Below are 23,945 nucleotides of genomic sequence, written 5' to 3' on the forward strand. Positions count from 1 at the left end.
GAATCCATACATGACCTAGCTGCCTTGTAGATTTTCCATTGAAATTCACTGCTGGGATTTTTTCCCATGTGGAGTTCTTATTACTGTCCCACTGTCCAAAACTGGCTTCTCACAGCACCAGACACAAGTGGTGTCTTTGTGCCTAAGCTCAGCAATGAGAAAGCAAAGATTAAAAAAAAAATTAATTCAACAAATATGGCAACACTTTTCATAAGCCAGTAAGTTTTCAAAGTGTTGGGGATACAACACTGAATAAAACAAAACCCTCATAAAGTTTATATTCTTTCTTATGCTTCAGCATTAGAAAATGAAATCACACTAGCCTTCAGAGAAAATAAACAGTAGAAAAACCCATCAAAAAAAACTGAACAGAAAGGGAAAAAAAAGCAGAGGGAAGTAAGTTTAGATGTTCAGGCCTTAACCCTGCTCAAACAGTAGGTGAAATATAACAGGAGTTTTATACAAAGAATGAACCTGTAATTCTGAGATTCTTTAACCACATGCTATATAGCCCTACTCCCTCAAAGCCCTTCTTACTTTGTTTCCAGGATAGGTGACAACTCCCACTCTTTTCAGGGTGTATTTTCATCCCCTCAAAGTTCCTACTCCAGGTAGTCAAGCCAATCCTGTCTTCTTGCATACTTCATTGGTATTCAGTGATGAGTGCCACCAATTTGAAGCAGGAAACTGGGTCGGAGGCTAAGCAACTTGACTCTTCTTGCTGCCTGGCAAGTCAGTGCTACAACTGGTAAAGAAAGGCTATGCCTTAGGGACAAGAGGCTCCTGCCTGGCTCTCTAAGCAACTACAGTTCACCCACACACATTGGAAGAATGCTAAAGGAGGGAGAAGAAAGGGTGGAATAGAAAGGTCTAAAGAGAGAGAGTGAGCCACACAGCTTCTTATGGCAAATGAACATTCCAAATTGAAGCATTAGGGAAAATACCACCTTCTAGAGCAAAAAAGCAGCTCTGCTGCTAGTTTTCCAAAATCAGTACTTTCAGGATAGAGAAATTGCTGAGGTCTTTGGATTTTGACTTTTGACAACTTTCTCTCCAGCTCTCCACAACATAATGTATGAAAACTCTGAAAAGACACTCCTGGACAAGGTCCCTATCATGCCTTCTCCATACTTCCCAAAGCCTACAAACCATTCTAGACAAGTTTCTAATTGCACCATCTAGCATTTCTCAGGGAGGAAGAATGGATTAATACTTGACTTCACCCTGCTGGAAGTGAGAGTGACAGGAGGTAAGAAGAGATGGGTATAAGTACCAGGGAAACAGGAGACCAAATCAGACTGCCAGAAATAACTGAGGTCTTAACAGAAGCTGGGTCACAGGATATAACTACTGTGGCTGCAAAGGGCCCAGGGACCAAATACTGTCCTCGAGGGGCAAAAGTTCAGCCATGTCATAGAAGAAGCAGCTGGAAGAGTTGGGCGGCTTTCTCCCCACTTCCTCCTTGCCTTTCTTTGTGAAGAAAGGAAGACAACACTGTAGTACAGAAGGTAACTTGGGAAAATGGATTATTCTAATAAAACTTTATTTTTTCAAACACAGCCACAGAGGCAGGACCTCATGTTTAACACACACAGACTTAATGGATTTTTTTTTAATATAAAACAAAGTTTACGAAAAATTTTTTTCCACTTTTTATATTTGTAATCCCATTAGCACAGGGACTTTGGCAGCAGGTGGGAGTGAAGGGCAGCTGGAGCTGCCAGTGGGCAGTCACCGGGCACAGGAGGAGAGCACCAGCCTGGGAGTGGCTTCACTCACACACGCAGGAATACTCACCTACTGATCAGCCACACCACACACACAACACAGATGCAGATGTCTACCCAGGGTCAACCACTGCAGAGGTGTGTTCCACTCTGGGTAAGCCCAATATGTGAAAATCCAAATTGTCAAAACAGCTAAAGTAGAGGGAGGTTGCTTGCTTTACAAAAGAAGCAATCACAGGCTGCTTTTAAATGGTCAGCAGTCCAAATGCTTTGAAAAATAGCATTTGGTTTATACAGAACTGTTGGAATAGATCTACCGTGTAAAGCAAAATAAACCACTTCTCGAAAAGGCTTGTCCAAGGGCCACAGGTATTTAGATTAGGAAGCAAAACAATAGCTCCAGCTAGTTTAACTTTCCAGATCTTAAAGTAATGGAATTCAAATGTGGCATGTATAGACCTTCTCCCTTAGGGATAGTGCCCTAGGGCTTTGAGGAAGCCAGGGTGGAGGCAGAAATTATTGCCCTCACTTCTTCAGCTTTGGGCCTGCAGAGAACCCCCTGACATTACCAGTGGCCTATTGTAAGCTGGCACAATCTGTAGCAGAGAGCCCAGGGATGAGGATGGCCCAGGAGGAAAAGAAGCTGGCACCAGGGAAATTATGGCCTAAAGAGGGAGAACAGCCAGGGGAGGGATAAAACCAAGGAGGGGCAACTCTTGGGCTCACAGTTTCCTTGGATTCTCCAGAGAACCTCTCTCAGGTCCCTACAGACCTGGTAGCTCACTAGTAACTCGTGCTAACTAGCAGGTGAAGGGAAGGAGTCCTGAAGGGGTAGAACCTCTAAAGGCAGGAGGTTGAAGGAGACATAGCCATCTCCTCGGGAGTGGAGGCAAGGATGCTAGGGCCTCACTGCTGCTCCTATCCAACATGTGGGAGACCCAGAAAACCATAGGTTCAATTCCATAAGGAAGAAAACACATAGGTTCTCTTTCCTAACATGAGCAACTGGTTCCTACAAAACCCTGGGAAAATGCCCTTCTTTCAATAAACAGTAAGGGCAGGTCCAATTTGGTCCCGCAGGGTCTAAGCAAAGCTGGACAAAGCCTCAAAAGTCATTATGGCGGCAGCTTCAGTATGCATCTCCCCTGGTGCCAGGCCTATAGAGCTTCTGAAATCCTTAAACCCATCGGTGTGGCCACTAAGACCTGTTGCCGGGCCCAAGTTGTGGGTGTGAAACAATAAAAGAAATTCAATCCAGCAACAACAAACCCCCAGCTGCTTCTCACAGTCTGCTTTAGGCATCGTCAGCCAATCCCTCAGTGAGCCTCAACCTCCCTGAGGTCTCTAAGGGCCAATTAGAGGCAAATAAACATTTCCTGGCAGGATTGGAAGACAACCAAACTAGTAAATGCTGACATCCCCTTCCTTTCTTAACCAACTAAGAAAAAATGGCTAGGCTTGGATCTTATAACGAGTTTCTCTACAGTCTGCTTCCAAAGGGCACTGCTGGGGTGCACTCACCTATGCCTGCTGGGGACTGAACACTACTTTTGCTGCAGGTCAGCCTCCATACAGGGGCTTCCTTCCTTCTTCTTGACCCTCAAAGGGCAGAAAGTAAGAGGGAAAAGAGGTCCCATAAGTAGGGAGGGAAAGAAAGAGATGGAGCCCGTCAGCCCTGCCTTAATTGCCCACATGTGCTTGCATCTACTTAAGTGAGTGAGACAGGCAAGTTGTATCCAGCCTTGGCAATCTGATGAGAAAAAAAAAGCCAGCTCAGAATCAACATGCAGTGCCCTCTCCAGCCAATACTAGATCTATCTAGGGGAGGTGTGGGCCTGAGGAAAAGACCATTAGTTGAGGACCCCCAAATAGAATCCTTTGCAGAGCCACTATTGCTAACAGATTACAAGTTTGCTTCCAGAGCTCCTTAGAACCCCGACTCCTAGAACAAGCCTGCTGTCCCGTGAAAACCCAAGATCCTGGGAGTACTGTGGTGCTCTGCTGTTAGGGAGCAACTGCCTTCCTTCCCTAAGGCTACCCAAACACACCTTTCCTGGAGCACTCTCTTGCACTCACACACTCACACACAATTTCTCCAAGGAGGCTGAATGAACCCCCCACCCTGGCCAAATTCTAAGACACAAGTGCCCTTTGAAGCAAAGGGGCTAGTGAAATTCCCCGAGCTGGGGTCGGCAGACCCCTTCCGTCCCTGCCCATTGCTTTCTCGGTGGCAGGGATACTCACACTCAGGGTCGCCATGGGAAGGGTCTGCTCTGGGGCTGTCCCTCCCGCCACCAGCTCCGTTTATCTTGTCCCGGCCAGTCTCTCGGCATGGTCGAGCTTCCTGGAGCGAGAAGATTTCCGGCTGCCCTGAGTCGGAGCCCTCCATTCACCCCCATTCCCAGGCTGGGCCCCCGGCCTTGGGACCTCGACACTTGTTAGTAGCCATAAGAGAGTCAGTCTGTGTGGCCCCAGGAAGTAGCCTCTCAGTTTTAGTTCTCCTCAATCAGATTCAAGTCCAGGTCCCCAAAGTCCTGCTGGCACAGTGTCCGCTTGCTCAGCGCCTGCCGCCCCCACCGCACGGCCCCCTCCTCTTCCTCTTCACTTTCACTCAGCACCTGGGAGGAACCCCCAATGGGGCTGCAGGAAGCAGAGAGGGGTGGGGGACTGCAGGCCATGAACCATGGTGGAGAGATACTGCTGCCTTCCCGGGCTGTTTCTTGGAGACAGAGACCTCCTGAGTATGGTTTCTGTCAAACAAACAAAGGCAAAGAAAGATGAGAACCCAGGTTCCCAGAGAACCCTGCCCAAGCTGTATTTCAAAGTACCCCTCTTGGTTACCCTTGAAGGCAGGAGTCCTATGCATTAGGGTGAGGTCATGAACTCCCAGATAAAATTTTGAAAATTTAGTATACATGCATATTTTTTTGAGGAAAAGAGCCCACAGTTTCTATCAGATTCAAAATTAGAAGCCTATTTATAAACTTCATGTGTGTAGGAGTACTGACTGACGGCTTGTTTCACTCCTATATTGCCAGTGCCTAGTCGGAGTCTGTTGCATAGTAGGTATTCAATAACATTTGTTGATTGCTTGAACGAATGACTATGAATAAATGAGTAAGTTCTCAAAGTGGTTTATGACCCAGTGGTCTAAAAGGAAGAATATGAAAAGAGTGGGCAAGTGCCTACAACAACTGTACTCACATTGGGAAGACAAAAAAACATTTGTTGCGTGAATGAATGACGCAGCAGCCTATCTTGCTTAAGCCCTCACAGGCCCACGTGAAGCAGTGAAGGCAAGGGACAAAACCAGCCTTGCATGAGAAGGGGCAGGGCACTAATAATGGGGCTTTTCTGAGCCACGCATAAGGAGGGAAGATGCCTCTGGTAGGACAATCTGGGATCTCTGTTGGAAGGTTTAACGTGGGTCCACTAAGTTTCTCTGGAACCCCCAGAATGAGGAATTTCACAGGACACAGGACTTTCAATGCTAAAACCAGGATAATCCTGGGCAAACTGAGATGGTAGACCACCCTTAGCCAAGGCTCAGGCAGACAGGAGCGCCAGGGGAGGCCACGTCAGGAGGGTCTGGAGCTAGAGGGCACCTCACAAGTGAAAATGGAAGTTTTTGCTATTCCCATCCTAGCTTCCCTGGTCTTGCCGGTCCCACCTGATTCATCTTGTCGAAGTCCAAAGAAGGCCGCAGCCGCCGAGGGTCCTCCTCATGGCGCCGCTTGACCCCAGCTTTGCGGGCATCAAGATCACAAGGCTGTGAGCGGCTTCGGGGAAGACTGCGCAGGCCTCGAGGTCGCCAGGGCAGCTCTGGGGAGGATGCCGGGGAGCTCCGGGCAGAGGGCAAGAAGCGGCTTGCCTGTGGGCCCAGGCTGGGTGACAGGGAGAAGCGGCGTTGGGGTGGGCAGGGTGACAGGGACTCAGCATCACTCTCCCAGGAGCCACTTTGCGGGGAGGCAGCAGACGGATGAGAGGAATCTTGGGCTAGGGCCAGGCTGAAGAAAGGGGGGCTGCAGGGTCTGTGGGCTGGGGCACATTGAGAAGAGGCACTGGGAGCTTGGAGGAACCTGAGGCTGGAGACCCGCTTCGGGGGGCTCTGGTGAGGTACCTGCGGCCCACCCCCTCCACCACTGCCCCGGTGCTTGATGGGAGTCCACAGCTTGGAGGGGGCGGGCCGCCACACTGGCTGCCAGCGAGACAGGTCCACGGGCACTGAGAGTGAGCGGCAGTGCCTCTTAGATGGAGGGGCAGGGGGCACAGGAAGCTTTTCTGGGTCTGGGGGCTCAGGGCTTAGGACTTGGGAGAGGGACTGCTCCTGTGGGGAACTTCCTGGGCTGGGTGGTCTGAGGTGCAGGCTCAAGCCTGAGGGGTGGTAGCTGAGGTTGAGGCTATCCTGGAACTCGGCACAGGAACAGTGGGGCAGGCCCCTCCAGGAAGCACCTTCTGGAAGGCATTCATAATAAAGATAGAATTAATATATATATTAGCTAATATTAGCTAATATATTTTCAATAGCTTACTATGTGCTACAAAACATAGTGAGCAATTTATGTGAGGTTTCCCCTAAACTTCATGAGTTAGGTACTATTACTACCCCCATTCCACAGATGAGAGAAGTCCCGTAACTTGCCAACAGTTATGCAGGAATCAAATGACCAAAGCAGGGTTCAGAACCAGATTTGTCCGATGCTAAAGCTAGGTCTTTTACCCAGCAGACTATAGTGCCTCCGTTAAGAGGAACCACCTGAAACTAAAAATATAGAATCAAAAACTGCCTGCAAACCCCTCTCAAAGGTAGAATGAGTCAACAGAAGCAAAGGTGTGTGTGCCATGCTCATCTTTCACTTCACTCCACCAAGCTCTACTTTGCTCCCCCAACCCCCCAGCCCTGAGTTGCAGAAAGCTGGCCCACATTCTCCGTCCTTAGCCTTTACCTTTTTTGTATTCCTAGTGAAGGCAAGGGTGCGGAGGGTACAGTGGGAAAGGCCTTTGATGGAGCTTGTGTTTCTCTGGGTCTGGCCACCCACAAGGAAACACTCAACAAACTTATATGGAAAGATCTTCTAGCCTTATTATGATTAGTTTAAAAAGAAAGTTCCAAATATACAGAATGCAACCTTTTGTATTAAGAGTGGGAATAAAAAAAATTTACATTTATATTTGTTTCTATTTGTTAAAAAACAAAAACAAAAACTCTGGTTGAATAGACAAGAAACTAATAACAGGAATTACTTTTAGGGAGGTGATAGAAGCAGGGTAGATAGAAAAAGAAGGGGGATTTTTTCAGTTTAACACTTTTCCTATTTAAAAAAATTTGAAATGTGACTGTATTGCCTACTCAAAAAATTAGATTACAAAAGTTCCTACAAGGCTAGAATAAGAGCAAGGTAAACAGATAGCTCCCATACTGATAAAATGGAGACAAGCACCAATCTCAGAAGCTGACCCTGGTAAGAAAATTGTGGAGGCAGGCTAGCTAGATCTGGTTATGGAAAACCAATAAAAGAAACATGTGGATGGAGGCATGGGCATACACACAAATATACACATAATGTCTTACCAGACACAAGCTGGAAAGGGTTCCCACAGTTGGAGATGTCTGCATGATCAGGCAAAGGCTGAGACAGAGAACATCCATCATGATTCAAGATCAGGACAGAGTTCCAAGAAGCCCTGTCAGCTCACCCCTGCAATTCATGGGCTATAGGGATATTAGGGACATCTAAGTGTTCTCTTCTTATCCTCCCAAAGTTAGTGAGTAAAATAATTCACATCTTCCAGTGTCTCAAACCCTTCTCCACCCAAATTTTAGTGTCCCTTCTCTTAACAGTAAAAAATCCCTGCCTCCTTCCTTTTGAGCAAGGTTTTGAGCCTTTAGTGGGCACATTCAGTACAAGTACCATGATTCATACACCACAGGACAAGGGTGAAGTAGTAACAACAAATAGCCTCAGAAAAAAGGGCGATGGGGTCTTAGAGAAGTGGGAAGACTGTCTTTTACCAGACTGATGCTGAAGCGTGTGCATTTCAGCTCATCCAGAGTCTGCTTCTGTAGCTGCTCAGTGATCAGGGTTATCATGATTCTCCCCGGGATTTGACTTGCACACTTTGGAGCAAATGATGGATGTCTTCCCGGTTGTTCTTCCAGACCTCACTCGTGAGCCGTCTTCTGCCACTGCAGCACCATTCTAGCACCATTGGGACTTCCCTCTCCAGTCATGCCTGCTGAGTCTGCCAATTACAGATGGATCAGCCCCAAGTGATATTAGAGATGTACCTACTCCAGAGATGGAAAATGCATGGCATACATACCCCAGCATCCCTATGTCAGGCCTCTGGCAGACATCATTAACTGATCACAGCTCTTTCCGGCTAAGCCTAAACATAGCCTCACAAACATTCTCAACTTGGCACTCCAGATAACCAGTATGATAAAATGGAGTTAGCAAGCAAGTTGAAACCAATTTGCCACTCCTAACCTGGTTCGTGCTCTGCTCTGCCTACCCAAAATACCAGCACCACTTAGAAAACAGCTCAAATGAGAGAAATGCCCACATTGTTATTTCCATCCTGATTAGTCCAATATTCTGTCTTCCAGTCAAAAGCAAGGAGAGGTAGCCTTTTCCTAAACTACAGAAATAGTAACAGTGCAGTGGCTGTAGGAATGACTTTCTACTTCAAACCAAAGTAAACAAGGTATTATATTCTCCTTTATCCTGAACAGCTGATATTTTATTATTGTTCTCCAACAGATACTGTACATATTCTCTTATAAGAAGATAAGGAAATGCTACCAGGGTAATTCCATTCACATTTCAACTCTATAGATGTTAAAAACAACAACTCTAACTTAATTCAACTAACTTTTTAGCCTCATTTGACTCAAAGACCATGAATACAATTAATCAAGACTCTTTCTCATGGTCAATTACAGTAGAAGCAAACTAATTCTATCAGAGAACAGGCTTCAAGCCCACACAATTGCCTGAGGGACCCCGATCAGAGGAGGGGAAGTTAATCTAACATTTCCATACCATTCTGCCTATTCCCAGAAGTGACCAGCTGGCAGACAGCAATCAGACAGTGTAAGTAGCATTTGCTAGCAAAGAGAACTATCAAGAAATCAAATCTGGATCCGATTTGCTGTGATGGTCTTGGCAAATCATCAAACTTTTCTTTCCCTCAGTTTACCCATATGAAAAATGGGCAGAATAATCTTAATCTGTCACAGGGATAATATAATGCAAATATCAAAACATAAGAAGTATACCACTTGGCCTGAACAAATCATAAGTCCACACAGACTGCCGTTTCTCACCCTTCCTATTTGTTGCTCTACAAAGCCTCAGGGTGCTACGAGTGATAATATTAAGATGAAGAAGGCAATCGGGTGGATTTATTTGGCTGGGTGTCAACCTCCCTCACTCACATGCCAAGAAAGCCCAAAAGGCTTGACCTTGAGGGCAGATAAGTTTCAACCCTGGCCAAAAAAGAAGGCGGGGGGATCCTCTCTCCTCGATTTCCACCTCAGAAGGAGGCAGACCACAAAGAAAAGCAAAGAAACACACTTCGAGGTACTTGGAGTTTAGGCAAAAAGGAGGCAGGAAAAGTCAACCACTACTATAGTTAAATAACGTTTTCATGCATAATTATTATTACCACCCTGAAGTTCCAGTTTCCTGAGTGCCCCCTTCGGCTGCTTCCCCCATTCTTGTAGGAGAAGCTAAAGCTTGTATCACTTATGCCCTTGGTTTCTTAACTGCCCTCAAAGACCAACCAGAGAGGAAACCTAAGGCAGGCATTTACCCCCAGAGACCCCAGGCCTCAGGCTGACCAGCCATGAAGAGCAGGGAATGAAGCAAACTCTTTCAAGGTTTTCGTGAGGAATTTGGCCAAATAGCAAACTTCCAGCCCTCTCTGGGATCAAGAGAGTGATTTTGTGTTTTTCTGCATTTTAATTGTCGGGATGTGGCCACACACGGCGGTAATTAGAACAATGCAACTACCACCACGCAACTGATACTTTCAGTCTGAGTTTCCTAAAACAGGCCAGGCTGAGAGGGGGAACAGAACGGAAGCCATAAGGAATCAAACCAGGACACAAAAGAAGGCAAAGCAGCTCCGCGAGGGGCCTCCTCTTTCTCAGGCAGTCAGAGAAAAAAGTGTAAGAAGCCTTCTCTTGCTGCCTTCCTTTCCCTTCCATTTTGTGTATCTGAGGGGCACAGACAGCCCTGAACGTTCACTAAACAAGTTAAAACTTCTCAGCTTAACAACTGGCATGGGGCTAAGCCCAACACAGAGCAGCAGGCCGCTAGGCCCTCCCTCAAACCCCACCAGGCCCAACTTTCAATCCAGGCTTTCTCTGAACCATCACCTGTCCCTCAAATAAAGGTTGGACCCCCACCCCACTGGGTGGCAGTAACCCCTGACATAAGGGTTTCAGGGATGCTGAGATTGTGCTGAAACCTGGATAACCTAGGATCAAGTCAGGCCAAGGAAGAAGAGAATCAAAAACCCCTGGAGACCTTCCCCCTAGGTCCCAGTCCCACAGCTCTGGGGGAGACTGAAGAAAAACATGAGGCGGGGAAGAACACGAACAGGTATGTGGAGACCTGACTGCTTTTTCTCCATATGGCACCGGTGGGCATAGGAGTGACAAGTGGGAGCACCCCTCCCCCACCCCAATGAAGAAGCAAAAGGCTAGGCCCCCCTCTCCAATCTTCAACCTCTCCATCGGTTGCTTTGCCTGTCCCCGCGGGGTGGGGCATGGGGCGTCCGCTAGCCCCTTGGGGTGGGGGTAGGGCGCCGGGGCACTCTCAGGGGGGCTGTCGCTCGCCTGTTCCCAATCAGCTCCCATCATCTGGCCGCGGGGAAGCGAACTCAGGACACAGGGGACGGGAGGGTCTGGGACTTAACACTCCGCCACCCCCTCCCCCACCGGGTCCCGTGCTCTCCCCGCGGAGGCGGCCAGCGAGGCCGTGCCTCGCGGGCGGACGGGCTGGGGGAGGGGAAAGAGGGAAGGAGGGAGGGACGGTGGAGGTGCCCGCCCCGAGGCCCCAGCGCCACCTGCCCTTCGCCACCTACCGCGGCTCCTCCAGTTCCCAGGGCCGCGGCCGGAGCAGCTCTGAGCGCTCGGTTCGCCCCACGGTGCCCTTAAAAGGCGCCGGCGTGAACCAACGGGCCCCTGAGGAGAGTGGAGAGATCGCTCCGGTTGGGAGAACCCCCCTGAACCGTCCGCGGAGGCTCGAACCCCGCGTCGTTTTTCTCGCAAAGTCTTTCTTGGCTAGCGCCGTCGGAAAGAAGCCGGGCTTTTTGATTTAGCGATGAGGGTGGTCTCCTCCCTAGGAAGTCACCCCCTGCAAAATATTGCAGAAGGTGGATTGGGCCAGTCGAACGCAAATGTCGAAACCCGCGGGGGAGGCCCTGTTGGTCGAAGGTAAACAAAGCCATTGCCCCCGCCCTCTGTTACTACATCAGCCCACGTACAGCCCCCAGCTCGATTCCGGCAGCGTAACGGAATTAGCCAGGCTTCCTCTCACCTGTTCTCCTGCCCCCACTCTCTACGGCCTCCGCTCTAAAGGAATCCCCCTTCCCCCAGCAGAGGGCCCGTCCGCGTCGTGAAGGCTTCTGGGAGGCGTAGTCCAAGCGCCGATTAGGGCCTGCTCTGAGTCCCAGGAGCCCCTCTTCCAGCTGCCGGATCGGCTCGAACCTTATAAACCCAGGACCTGTAACGGTTGCGGGCCGTTCCCACTTGGTTGTGTAGTTAGCTGTCACTCAAAATACTGTAAATCCGACGAGGGCCCAGGGCTGTTCATTCCTTCTCCTCTCTCTATGCCCCCACCCCCAGCAGGATGAGGTAATGGGATTGTGATTATGACATCATAGGCGGTTCAGTTGCTTGCGTGGGGGAGGGGGGAGAAGGGAAAGTACCGTGGTTACAGCTGGACCACTTTCTTTAAACCTTTCTGGGAGGGAGGAAACAGGTCGCTGGGGGAAAAGATATTGATAGGGCTATATTTCCTCTTCAGGAAGAGGAAACCACCTTTTATTAAATCTTCATCGCTACCACTACCTCCTACTCAGCCAAAGTTTAAGTCCTTTTTGAAGAGACTGAATGTAGCAGTTGGTAGGTGAAGAGGTTGTGGAATAGCTAGGTGGTTTCTGGCTCTCAAATAAATTGAGTATCAGCTATCAAATAAGGTTTAGACAGAGGGTAAAACATGGGAAAAGGAGAGGTTTTAAACAATGCCTTCGTGTTATGATCTCTTTGTGGGACAGAGTTTTTAATCAATTGGAAAGTAGAAGTACTGCAAGTAATCTTCACTATTATATTCAGCAAGAAGTGCCCTGAAAGACACGTTTTCCCTAAATATTTTATGCACCACTGAAGTCTGGGACAGATAAGTAATTGTGACCAGCTCAAAGGTAGAGCCAGTGGTGGGGATCTTCCTCAGAAAGACGGAAGACAGGAGGCAGGAGGAAGGAGCGACCAAATCTGCAAGCTGAAAAAGAAGAGTAAAGGGAAAGTGAGGTACTTATCAAGAAAATCCGCGGAGCAGGGGAGTGTGATGGGAGATACACTGCACATTTGTTTGCCCCACACATTTCCCCTTGGCAAAAGAAGGGTCAGGGACCATGAAGTGTAGAGGACACGGTTTCCAGTAATTGCTGCTATGGAGTGCTTATGTGCCAGGCACCGTGCTGCATACTTTAAATATGTATTCTTATTTTTGTTTACAATCATCAAATGAGAGAAAATCTCCTTGTTTGACAGATGAAACAGCAAGAGGTTAAGTAGCTACCCATGTAGTGGACAATGGTCGTATTAAAAAGCTGTCTGAGACTCTAAAGCCCTTGGTCTTCACCACTAGGTAAATCTCCCTTTTTATTTAATAATAAAATATCACGCTTACTAAAGATAAGTGATTGAGTATAAGAAGTTAGCATTGGCACATTTGCAAAACATTGAAAGAAACTGAAACACTTAAAACAACCTAACCCTGCAAGTCAAATTTCAGGTCTTGATTCAAAGGAAAATGACACCCATTTCATCAAGTATAAAAGAGTGTCCCCAGTGCAGCCCAGCCTCGTCCCCATTTCTAACTATAACTAGATCTCTTTATGCCGCTTTTGGTTCAAGGTTTTTTGTTTTTTTTTACTCACGTTCTGCATATTTTTCCCCCTGCTGTTCCATTTTCCTTCTTTTGTTCTTGGGCTACTACCTTGAACCCTATCATAATTGTGACCTCCTGGGCTAGACCCCATCTCTGACCCTGCTCCAGTGGGTTTCAGCAGAGGATACTACCTGGGCTCTCTCCTAGTCTTCATCCTGATTCTCTGAGGGTTCCAGGGCCTGGAGCCAGTCATCCAAAGGGGTGGAATCCACTGGCTCTAAGAGATTGTCCATTTTGCACCTAGGAAGGCAGCAGAGTCAGAGAAATGTGCACTTCATTCAGACTCGCCCTTTTCAGCCAGTGAAAGTGAAACCTCTGCAAAGTGGGGAGAGATAAGGCTTAGTCCACCACTCAAGGAAGGAACAAGGAATAGTGCACACACCCCTCAGCCTGCAGAGGCTGGCTGGGAGGGTCCCAGGAATGTAGGGCTCTTCTCCACTTCCTGATCTGGGCATCCCAGGAGCGACGGCTGTACCTCCTGTTCTTGTTTGGTGTTTGAGGGTGAAGTCCTGGCTGTCGCTGTGCCCTGGCAATGACAAATGTGTTAGACTAAGGTCAAGGCCAAGGGGCACAGCTTATTGCTTATTATTGTGAATTAGGAGACTCATTAGGGATTTCCTGAGAATGAGGTAAGATCAATGTCCTCAATCCAAAGAAAATGTTTAAATTAGATTAAACATCAAACTTCCCAACTCTCTAATATTCTTTCTTCTGGGTAAGCTAAATTAGATATTCCAAGTCCCTCACTAGTCAAGATAGATACAGAAGAAAGTATATGACATCTCTTTAAAACATATTCTACCTTTTCATTTGTTAATTTGTATATATGCTTGTAAGCTTACATGTAATTAGGCAGGTATGTTGTAATTAACAGTCAGATGGAGGCATGGGCCTTCCCAGTTGACACTAGTGGTAAAGAACCCTCCTGCCAATGCAGGAGGTGTAAGAAATGCAGGTTTGATCCCTGGGTCAGGAAGATCCCCTGGAGGAGGGCATGGCAACCCATTCCAATATTCATGTTTAGGGAATCCCCTGGGGCTGGGGTCCATAGGGTCAGAAAGTTGGACACAACTGAAGTAACTTATGCATGAACATGGAGGCATGAGGTGAAAATGGAAGAAAAAAAATTTATTAGCAAACAAAATAGAGCTTTGAGAAGTCTTATGGGCCAAGTATGCTAAGGGTTGGACACGACTGAGCGACTTCACTTTCACTTTTCACTTTCACACATTGGAGAAGGAAATGGCAACCCACTCCGGTGTTCTTGTCTGGAGAATCCCAGGGACAGGGGAGCCTGGTGGGCTTCTGTCTGTGGGGTCGCACAGAGTCGGACACGACTGGAGTGACTTAGCAGCAGCAGCAGCATAACTTGTTCCATTTGAAAAAAAATCTTGGAAATTTATTTGGGGGACTAGATTACAGGATAATTTAGTAATGTTGCAACTTTGTGGGAGCATTCAGATTTTAGTATCGTTCCATCACCTGACATTGAACAAAAGCCATGTGGTTGACACTCTTGTGACTACCCATAACTGCACTCACTTCGGGACCTGCTGCAGAAAGCACTGGTAACCAGGTGTGCGCTTGCCATAATCTATCTGCTTTTGCCGCCGCTGTAGGACAGTTGCATCTGTCTCTAGCTCCCACCTATAAAGACGTAGACAGTGGTCCCATGAAGTGTTATGATAGTCATCAAAGCAGAAACCAGCTCTTCCCATATTCCCTTAATCTCCAGCCTGATTGTCAAACTTACCTGGCATGGCAGGGCTCTGTACTGATTCCCACACTCATCATCTCTATCCTGGAGGATAAAGACTCTTCACACACCTTCTTTCTGGGGAAGCAGATTCTACAGATGAAAAGGGTATTAGGATAAAACCCAGCTAACTGTACTATACCTCTCAGCCACTACACTACCAAGATCCTGGCACCAGAAAAAGGTTGTATTCCTGACTCACTGTCTCTCAAAGATAAAGGTTGCATTTCTAATTTGTTTCTCAAAGTGTGGTCTGTAAGCCATTTCTATAGGTAGCTTATGGGTGCCTTGATAATTCCTCAGCCCCACTCTAGACCTATTGAATTATCATTTTGGAAGTTATATTTTAAAGAGCTTCCAAGGTTATTTTAAACATTTTTTTATCATGGAAAATTTCAAATATGCAAAGATAATAGCATAATCCTCTGCTACTCAAAGTTTGATCACCGGACCAGCTGCATTAGCATCAGCTGAGACCTTGTTAGAAGTGTAGAATCTATCTACTGAACCACAGTATGCATTTTAGCAAGATCCACAGGTGATTAGTATAAAGATTAAACTTTGAGATCACTGGATATCATGGACCTCCTAGTTACCCATGACCCAGTACTCATGGCCAATCTTGTTTCATCTACACTCACCGCCACTCCTACAGGATTATTTAAACACAAATCCCCAACATTAAGAATAAACTCTTAATACCCTCTAGACAGAGGATGAGAGAGATGGTTGGATAGCATCACTGACTCAAGGAACATGAGTTTGAGCAAACTGCATAAGATGGTGAAGGACAGGAAAGCCTGGCGTGCTGCAGTTCGTGGAGTCCCAAAGAGTCAGACACAACTAAACGACTTAACAATAATAACCACCTAGTCAAGGATCAAATTTCCATAAACAACCAAAGTTTGGGATCCTTTGGACTTTGATAAGGATTACGCCATGAGATGATTCTACTTGCCTTGAAAAGAAAGTTCTTTTAACTCACAAACCTAGTGTCTCAGATGCTGCGCGCTTAAAAGGGTCACGGACCCAGGAAAGCTCTTGGAAAGGGCCAGTGCTGCTAATCATAAATACACACACCTGTCTTGCCGCAACATCTGCCACACTGGCTGCTAATGTTCCATCTATAGGCGAAGGCTAGCAAAAATAAGGAAAGGTCCACGTAACGGCACGAGAAAGAAGCAAGGGAAAAAAACACAACCCATTTAAAACACCCTCCCACATAAATGAATTGCTCCAGGTATTATCCTAGGGAGTGGTAGTCGCTAGCAAGGTGCAATTTAAACGTCCCGGGGTTGAAGGAGCTGAGGGGGCCGAGGGAAAGGAGAACTCAGAAAGGGTGTGGTGATTGGCCAGAGGAAGAGCCAATGAGGTGCCAAGCTCCCTATGGGGCGGGGCTAAGCTAGGGGCTGGCCCAAAGCTGGTGGTCTAATCGGAAGCCGACTGGCGTGTGGGGCGGGGCAAACTTCCTTCCGAACAGCTCACGCCCCCGGTGATGTAGGAGGCAAACGATTGGCTCAGCGGGTCTAGGCGGGTGCGCGGAGGTAGGCTGACGCAGCTCTGAGGAGAGCGTGATAGGTTTTTGGGAAGGCGGAAGGTTTGAATGGTCAAGGCTTTTGGCTGTTAATCTTACTCTTAGGCTGTAACTTCAACCGTCTGCTGAGAGAAGCGGCGAAACCCGACCCTGGCCCATCTGGTCGAGAGGCATAGACGTCTGGTTAAATCGCCTCCTTTACCTCAGATTTTCTTTAATTCTTCTAGAATCTTCGCTTGTGTCTGATTTCCCTGCCTACTTTCATTCCTCCTGAAGGCAAGTCTCGAACTCAAACCTGAGGTAAGGCTGGAGCTGTGTCCTCCACAGAATCACGGGTCTCGCGAACGGTGTTTAAGGGAACAAAACAGGCATTATCGCGAGTTAGGAGACCTGAGTTCCTTCGTGTCAGGAGTCATGAACTGTTTGGCCCCTAACAAGTCAAAGGCCTCTTTTCATTTCATTTTCAAAACCCTGAGGTTGCCTTTCGGTAAGTTAAGATTCCAATGGAAAGGCCAAGCCGCTTCCGGCAAGTGCTATTTCACCTTCACGCCAATCTGTGATTCCCCGTTTGTGAATGCCCCCTTCTCCAATACTGGTTCACTTGGTCGCAAGTGTAAAGGGTGGAGGAGGTTGTGTAGGTGACGTATTCCTTCTCTTGTGGTTGTTTAGTAGAGTCCGACTCTTTTGCGACCCTATGGACTGCAGTCCACCAGGCTCCTCTGTCCATGGGATTTCCCAGACAAAAATACTAGAGAGGGTTGCCATTTCCTCCTCCAAGGGATCTTCCTCACCCAGGGATCCAACCCACGTGTCCTGCATTGGCAGGCTGATTCTTTTACCTCTGAGCCATCTGGGAAGCCTCGTCTCTTAGCTAGGTTTTGTTTTTTCTTAGGGCTCGGAGACCATGTCTGCAGAATTCTTCCCATCCAAAAGAGAGGAGGGAAGCCTTGCTTCAGGACCTAGTTTTAGGTCCAATCAGAGGAAGATATTAAACCTGCTCCTTGAGAGAGATGCCTCCTTTTCCATCAGTTCAGATCTCCCTAGAACTCCAGTGGAGAAGAAACTTTTTGGTGACTCTGCAAACCTAAGCATTTTGTCTGGGTAAATCTACTTTTTCTTTTCACATCTCCTTTGTTCTTCTAAACAGTTTTTGGGTTTTTTAAAAATTATCCTAATTCAGAGATAAGGGTTAAGCTACTGTCCTTGACTAACCATTTGACAGTTTTGAGTCTAAGGCTTCTTTTCTGTGACATAGAAATAATAATCCTTTACTATCTTACTAGGATCCTATAGAATCAAATGATGAGGAACGTCTTTGAAAACCATTGCATCATATGAGTTGTCACTTTATAAGTACTACAGTTAACATTACTTTTGTTATTGTTTAGTTGCTAGTGCCCATTTCTTTTGCAACCCCATGGGCTGTAGCCCGCCAGGCTTCTCTGTCCATGGTATTTCCCAGGCAGTAATACTGGAGTGGGTTGCCATTTTCTTCTCCAGGGGATCTTCCCAACCCAGGGATTTAACCCACATCTCCTGCATTGACAGATGGATTCTTTACCACCGACCCACCAGGGAAGTCCCTATTGTACTTTAAATTCTGGTGATGTCATACTCTGATGCTTCAACTAGCCAGCAAAGTTGGAAGTCAGAGAAGTATTGAAGACTGCAGGGAGAAATAAAATCTGTGTGGTGCTCATGGTGTTCAGGGCAAAAGATGAGGAGTCAAGACCCATTTCAGCCATTTTCTTAAATTACCTTGATTCAACATGTTGATGAGGAGAAAATGAGGTATTATTGGAGTAGAGGAAAGGTGGGCGATTTTTCTCAGCCTAGTCTGACATGTTTCCAAAAATCAATTAGATTTATTTGAAGACTGTTTTATGTGGTAGTCAGGGAGGGGTATTTCAAATGAAGAGGATAATATGATCTTTGCCTTTTAGGATATTATAACCCAGTGGGAATCTTGATGTACTATTATGTCTCAACAGAGGAACTCCAAAACGTTGCCTTGATCTTTCGAATCTTAGCAGCGGGGAGATGTCTGCCACTCAGCTTACTGCTTCTGCAGACCTTGATGAAACTGGTAGGGAAAAGGGAGGTAAAGGCCTCAGGGGAAAGAATAATTGTTAGGAGAGAGAAAAGTAGTATGGTAGAGATGAAAAGTGGTAAAAGTAGACAGAGAGCCTTGAGGATGGAATTCTTCGAGTACCTAGAGGATTTTTGAGAAGAATGATTCAGCCAATGGGAAGAGAATTGACCCGAATAGGAGTCACTTTGCATTGAGAAAGTTAGACAAGAAGGAATATTTTGTTGGTTGATTGTGGGAATGAAAGTGGTAGTTAAAGATAAAATATTTTAAGCCCCAGTCTAATTTCAGCAGAGACAAAGAAGCCAACATAAAGAAATGCTTTGTCATGTGTTTTTATAGGGTATGTACCCCAAAGGAATGTGTTTTACTAGTCAACCATTTTAGTATTTGTTCTAATTTCATATTTCCTGAATGATAAATTTTCCTTTCTACTGGTGAAAAAAAATTTCTGTAGGTTAGCATAATGCACTATTTTCCGAGAAATTTTCCTTTATGTGACACATGCAGATTTTCAAGTTTCTATGAACTTGTACCATGGTACCTTGTATTATGAAATTGGTATTTATCAAGAGCCGTTGTGTTTAAAAGCTCAGCTTTTGAAATTAATATGGCTCACTGGTAATGAAAATTGGAAGGAAAGACAAAATACATGAACAAGAATAACTCTTTATATCTGATTGCAGGTCATTTGGAGTCTATAGGACCTGAGCGAGTACAGTTAGCTGGAATGTAAGTTCTTTTGCTAAATGAATTCTGTACTAAAGTATTAAAGCCTTCTCAGCACTGGCCTAGGGATTTTATCCTATGCAGACTCTATAGAGAATGTTTCACCTTACGTGTAACGGGGCTTGAAGGCATAGGTTCTTCCCTTGAAAGATATTTTAAGTTTCCAAAATCAAAATTGTGTTGTGAGGGACTTCCCTGGTGGCACAGTGGATGGAAATTTGCCTACCAATGCAGGAGACTTAGGTTTGATCCTTGGTCTGGGGCAATTCCACACACTGTGGAGCAACTAAGCCCATGTGCCACAACTTTTGAACCTGTGCTCTAGAGCCCATGAGTCACACCTACTGAGCCTGCATGCTACAACCACTGATACCTATGCGCCTAGAGCCTGTGCTCTGCAAGAAGAGAAGCCACTGCAATGAGAAGCCTGAGCATTGCAATGAAGAGTAGCCCCTGATTGTTGGAATTAGAGAAAGCCTGCGGGCAGCAACAGAGACCCAATGCAACCAAAAAATAAAATAAATAAAAAATAGTAGATTACTTATGTAAAAAAATAGTGTTGTGAAAATGAAGGCTATTTATTTTAACCCTCACATACAATCAGTATTGTCTTTAAAATGGAAGAGAATGGTATACTGAATTTAGATGGAGGCTGTTATCTGCATGTGAGTAGACCACTAAATCTTAGTGGTCAAAAGTGCAGCAGAGTGCAGCCTCTGGAATCAGAGTGTCTGGATTCCAGTGTCTTACTGCTTCATCAACTTACTTTGACAAGTTTCTTAACCTCAAGGGACCTCAGTTTATTTGTAATAAATAATAATAATGGCGATAATAGCACTTTTCATAAATGATTCCTGTGAGGATTAAATGAAGATATATACCTAATACATATGCTGCATTTTACAATTTTTTATTACTATTGAAGATTCTTTATTGAAGATCTTAGAAAAATGTTCAGTTAGTACTCAAGGAATGAAAAGTACTTTTAATTCTTAAATTTATCATAAATTTTCCATTTGATTTTTTAAATATTTTTATAACTTTATTCTTCAAAATTTAGATGAATTAGGTGCCTCTTTGTGCACTAGGGAAGACTCTCTGTAAATATTTTTAGTCAATACATGTGAAAATTTTACTTTATATTGCTTTTATTTTCTTTGAATTGCTTATGTGTCCTAACTCAGGTAGACTAGATGAAGTCTGGGGAGGGAGGATAGAAATCCATAAATATTAACTCCCAATAGTCCATGCTGAAAAATTAGCAAATTGTAAATTGTGTCTACATAAGACATAGGACAAAGTCATCATCTTTGATGCATAGCTATATATATGGTTCTGCCAGTGAGGTGAGGTCCTCATCCCCAGGATGTCACTCAATGTCTTCTATTTACCACAGAGAACACCCTATATATTGTTATTGGAAGAGACATCAATTAGGAACAGGTCTCCTAGAATGCAAGAAAAGAAAAGTGGGATGTCCCAAGTCACTGAAGAATAACCAAATCGTGTTTGGGGTTTGAATGACTAGCAGTTTTTCTTTTTTTGACCTACAGGAATTACTGCCAACATCTTATAAAATGTAGCCCAGTGAGTAACTCATCTTTCTTGGGTTTGGGTTTGTCAGGTGGGAGGCAGAGGATTTCCAGCTTAGCTCGAAGATGCCGGATTTTCTTTGAAAACAATCTCTTGTAGGCACAGCTGTTTTGTAGCACTCCGAATGCCTTGGACCATGGCCGCAGGAAGAAAGATGCAATATGTGGCTCATCTGCAAATAAGGAAAATGTAAGTGTTTAATGGAAACCTGGGTCCATTAGTAGTTTTATTCCTTTGAGTAGAGCAACTAACTCATCAGTATCCCTATGAGACCTAGAGCTGTCTGTGCTTCAGTATGCTCGACAAGCAAATTGCAACACTAGAGGAAAAGAAATTAATTCTTTATAGTTTGGTTTTTTTTTTCCATTTAAGGTTTGATCCTAGGATGGAAACCTGGCTTCCAGTCTTCCACAGCAGGTCATCATTATTACTCATGTTCAGTTGATTGTAATGTAAAAAATTTAGGACTTAAAAAAAAAAAAACCACAGGGATAATTTACACCTATTCATTGCATGGCTTCATATACAAGTATAGGTTTCTTAATTTCTTATTTCCCTCTTAGTCTAGCTTCTTAGCCTCTATTCTGAGGAAGTCATTGTCCTTTTTTGTCTGAGTCTCAGATCATCCTTCAGTTCCAAGTTGAAACTAGCTTCTCCAAAGCTACATAATAGCTAAGATAATTCTCTAACTAATCCCTTCACTAATCCCCTTTTCTAACCATCTTTTTGCTTTTCCTGTCGTCCCATCCTTTCCTCCAGGTCAGTATGTATAAAAGATAACTGCTGTTCTTCTTTGCTCACATTGCCTAAGTTATGCCCATGTTTTTTGGCTATCCTAATCAGCTTTTTCTTGAATTAATACAATTCTACTCTCTGTTAATAATCACTATTTAAAAATCTCATCATTCCTTCCCCTGTCAGGCTCCCTTTCTCCTCCCTTCCTTTGGCTAGTGATCATAAAATCAGTACCCTCCAGAGCGGTTCTACACACCATACTTCAAATCCAAACCATAATTTGTATTTTCAGGATATGTGGTCAACCTTGATTACATGTACTATGTTTTGTGAGGGTTATCCATGGCTTCATCAGATGAAATGTTTTTGGCAGAGTCTGCTGACACCTCTTCTTTCAGCCAGTGTAGTTTTTCTTATGCAGGAAAATAGTACTTCAAAGCCCCTAGAGTGGTGGGTACCCAGGAACCTGAGGTCTCCTCTTTCTCTACTGGTGAGTCACTGGACATCATCCTCAACAATCAACTGAGGTGTTGGGAGTAGAGGATTGCAGATCTGGATTTATGGCCCTTTGAATTTTCTAAGCTAACTTGAGTGAGAAAAGGGGTTGGAGAAGTAACCTTTGAACAAGGAAAGAGAGGAGACATGTCCTCTGATCTTTTTATGTTAAAGTTTAAGAATAAGAATAAATTCTTAGCCCTTTTAAAGCATTTCTCCTTTATTCTTTAAGTGTTTCCCTCTTTCTCATGGCTTCCAGGTGGCTCAGTGAGTAAAGAATCTGTCTGGAATGCAGGAGATGTGGTTTCAATCTCTAGTTGAGAAGATCCCCTGGAGGAGGGCATGACAACCCACTCCAGTATTCTTGCCTGGAGAATCCCATTGACAGAGGAGCCTGGCTGGCTATAGTCCATGGGGTTCTCAAGAGTCAGACATGACTGAAGCAACTGAGCATGCATGTACCCCTTTGTCAGTTTTAAAAGTACTGTGTGTCCATGTGAAAATTGTGTAAAAATACATTAAACCATAAAAAAGAAAGTAGCTACCTCGTAGAGAAAAACCACTGTTAACATTTACCTCATTGCTTTCAATCTTTTAACCATGTGTATAGTTTTACAAAGTTGAGGTCATATTGTATATATAACTTTATTTATTTATTTTTTTAATTAAAAATAACTTTATTAAAAAATGAGTTTAATCAGTATTGGGGCAGAGAGTGAACCCCAGAGAGCTCTGAGAAACCCCACTGCCGCCCTGCCTAGAAAATGTCCAAACTCATCATGTAAATATGTCCAAGCTCATCAAGTTGTACCTTTAATATCTGTGCCTTTGTGAAGTTGCTCAGTCATGTCCGACTCTTTGTGATCCTGTGGACTGTAGCCTATCAGGCTCCTCCATCCATGGAATTTTCCAGACAAAAGTACTGGAGTGGGTTGCCATTTCCTTTTCCAGGGGATCATCCCGACCCAGGGATCGAACCCCGTTCTCCCGCATTGCAGGCAGACACTTTACCGTCTGAACCACCAGGGAAAACTGTTTTTAAATTTTATGTAAAAAGAAATCTCTTTAAAAAAAGATACAAGGAATATTGTAAATATTGTATATATAAATTTATATTCTATTATTTTAAATAAATATTAAAACTCTTAGTAAACAGTTCTTAATGGATGCTTTTATTCCAATAATTGAACTGTAATTTATATAAGTACTTCCCGATTGTTGGACACTTATGGGTATATACATTTTGCTTTTACAAATAATGCTATCTTATAAATTCCTGAGCACAAATTTTGACTGTTAACAATTTTTTTATTGAGGATTAGTACTAAATATTATAACTACTAGATTAAAGGGTTTAAATACTTTTAAGATTTTTGATACATATTGCCAAATTCCTTTCAAAATAAAGTTATAAGAATTTACATTTTCATGAACAATCCATAGCTCATTTGGATAAATGATTTGTTATCACTTTTTAAAATTTGCTAATTAGATGGGTAAATGTTTTATTTTATGTTAAAAATAATTAGTAATGATTTCATGTTCCTTAGCCATGCATATTTTCTCTAATGAATGATTGTGTCCTTTGTCTATTTAGCTACTGGAGTTTTAAGTTACACAGGTGCTTACTTGTTGTTGTGTTTGTTTGTTTAATTGAAATATATTTAATTTACAAGGTTGTGTTAGTTTCAGGTATATAACATCACTTGTTTTTAATAAACTATGGACTTGATATACTCCAGAGATTTGGATCCTAATCTCCACACTCTGGGGAAGGCATTTTAATATGCCCCATACTAAGGAGATAAAGTTGAGCATGTTTCAGATTTTTCATATCTTGGAGTAAGACAAGACTTGGAGCACAGTAAATTGCTAGATAGCTGTTAGTATATGTATGTGTAATTTTTTTAATATACAATATACATAACATTTACCATCTGAACCATTTTTGTGTACAATCCAGTGGCATTAAGTATGTTCACAACATTAAGTATGTTCACTATCCATTTCAGAATTTTTTTATCATTAAAAACAGAAGCTCTCTGCTCACTAAATAATGGTGGTGGTGGTGGTTTAGTTTCTGAATTGTGTCTGACTCTTG

The 23,945-nt window shown here is 44.5% G+C and overlaps 3 protein-coding genes across 5 annotated transcripts in view; 1 reads left to right on the forward strand and 2 right to left on the reverse strand.

Moving 5' to 3' along the window:
- Positions 1 to 1,526: 1,526 nt before the first annotated feature.
- FAM53C (family with sequence similarity 53 member C) lies at positions 1,527 to 11,032 on the reverse strand. The gene is made up of 5 exons (XM_055430159.2): positions 10,824 to 11,032; positions 7,741 to 7,970; positions 7,300 to 7,357; positions 5,398 to 6,182; positions 1,527 to 4,477 (listed from the first exon to the last, which is right to left on the reverse strand). The coding sequence occupies exons 2-5, from the start codon at positions 7,816 to 7,818 to the stop codon at positions 4,220 to 4,222; spliced, it is 1,179 nt and encodes a 392-aa protein (XP_055286134.1). The 5' UTR covers positions 7,819 to 7,970; positions 10,824 to 11,032; the 3' UTR covers positions 1,527 to 4,219.
- A 1,091-nt stretch (positions 11,033 to 12,123) lies between these two features.
- Positions 12,124 to 15,766, reverse strand: LOC129558757 (oocyte-specific histone RNA stem-loop-binding protein 2-like). Its single transcript, XM_055430160.2, has 6 exons — positions 15,750 to 15,766; positions 14,667 to 14,747; positions 14,456 to 14,560; positions 13,296 to 13,439; positions 13,045 to 13,153; positions 12,124 to 12,241 (listed from the first exon to the last, which is right to left on the reverse strand). Exons 1-5 carry the CDS (start codon positions 15,764 to 15,766, stop codon positions 13,057 to 13,059), a joined length of 444 nt encoding a protein of 147 aa, XP_055286135.2. The 3' UTR covers positions 12,124 to 12,241; positions 13,045 to 13,056.
- A 483-nt stretch (positions 15,767 to 16,249) lies between these two features.
- The window catches only part of CDC25C (cell division cycle 25C), a 38,118-nt gene continuing 30,422 nt past the window's right edge, over positions 16,250 to 23,945 (forward strand). For 2 of the 3 annotated variants that reach the window (XM_055430157.2, XM_055430158.2), the window contains exons 1-6: positions 16,250 to 16,503; positions 17,096 to 17,304; positions 18,195 to 18,289; positions 18,979 to 19,024; positions 20,575 to 20,608; positions 20,714 to 20,803. In XM_055430157.2, the coding sequence (XP_055286132.1) occupies positions 17,108 to 17,304; positions 18,195 to 18,289; positions 18,979 to 19,024; positions 20,575 to 20,608; positions 20,714 to 20,803 (462 nt within the window). In that variant the 5' untranslated portion in view covers positions 16,250 to 16,503; positions 17,096 to 17,107. Of the gene's footprint in view, positions 16,504 to 17,089; positions 17,305 to 18,194; positions 18,290 to 18,978; positions 19,025 to 20,574; positions 20,609 to 20,713; positions 20,804 to 23,945 lie in introns of those variants that run through there. The other variant, XM_088838641.1, reaches the window with a different exon arrangement.

Source organism: Moschus berezovskii, chromosome 8, assembly GCF_049115385.1.
Source record: "Moschus berezovskii isolate FMDL1 chromosome 8, NW_MosBer_1.0, whole genome shotgun sequence".
NCBI classification, from domain to species: domain Eukaryota; kingdom Metazoa; phylum Chordata; class Mammalia; order Artiodactyla; family Moschidae; genus Moschus; species Moschus berezovskii.

Bases quoted from the DNA above. Each gene is read 5' to 3' on its own strand.
- FAM53C (XM_055430159.2), bottom strand. From the start codon at position 7,818: ATGATAACCCTGATCACTGAGCAGCTACAGAAGCAGACTCTGGATGAG. The intron at 7,358-7,740 runs GTAAAAGACAGT...TCTCTGTCTCAG, and splicing joins CACGCTTCAGCATCAGTCTG to CCTTTGCCTGATCATGCAGA. The intron at 4,478-5,397 runs GTGGGACCGGCA...TTTGTTTGACAG, and splicing joins ACTTCGACAAGATGAATCAG to AAACCATACTCAGGAGGTCT.
- LOC129558757 (XM_055430160.2), bottom strand. The intron at 13,440-14,455 runs GTGAGTGCAGTT...TGTCATTGCCAG, and splicing joins TTTCTGCAGCAGGTCCCGAA to GGCACAGCGACAGCCAGGAC. The intron at 13,154-13,295 runs GTGTGTGCACTA...CTGCCTTCCTAG, and splicing joins CAGCCTCTGCAGGCTGAGGG to GTGCAAAATGGACAATCTCT.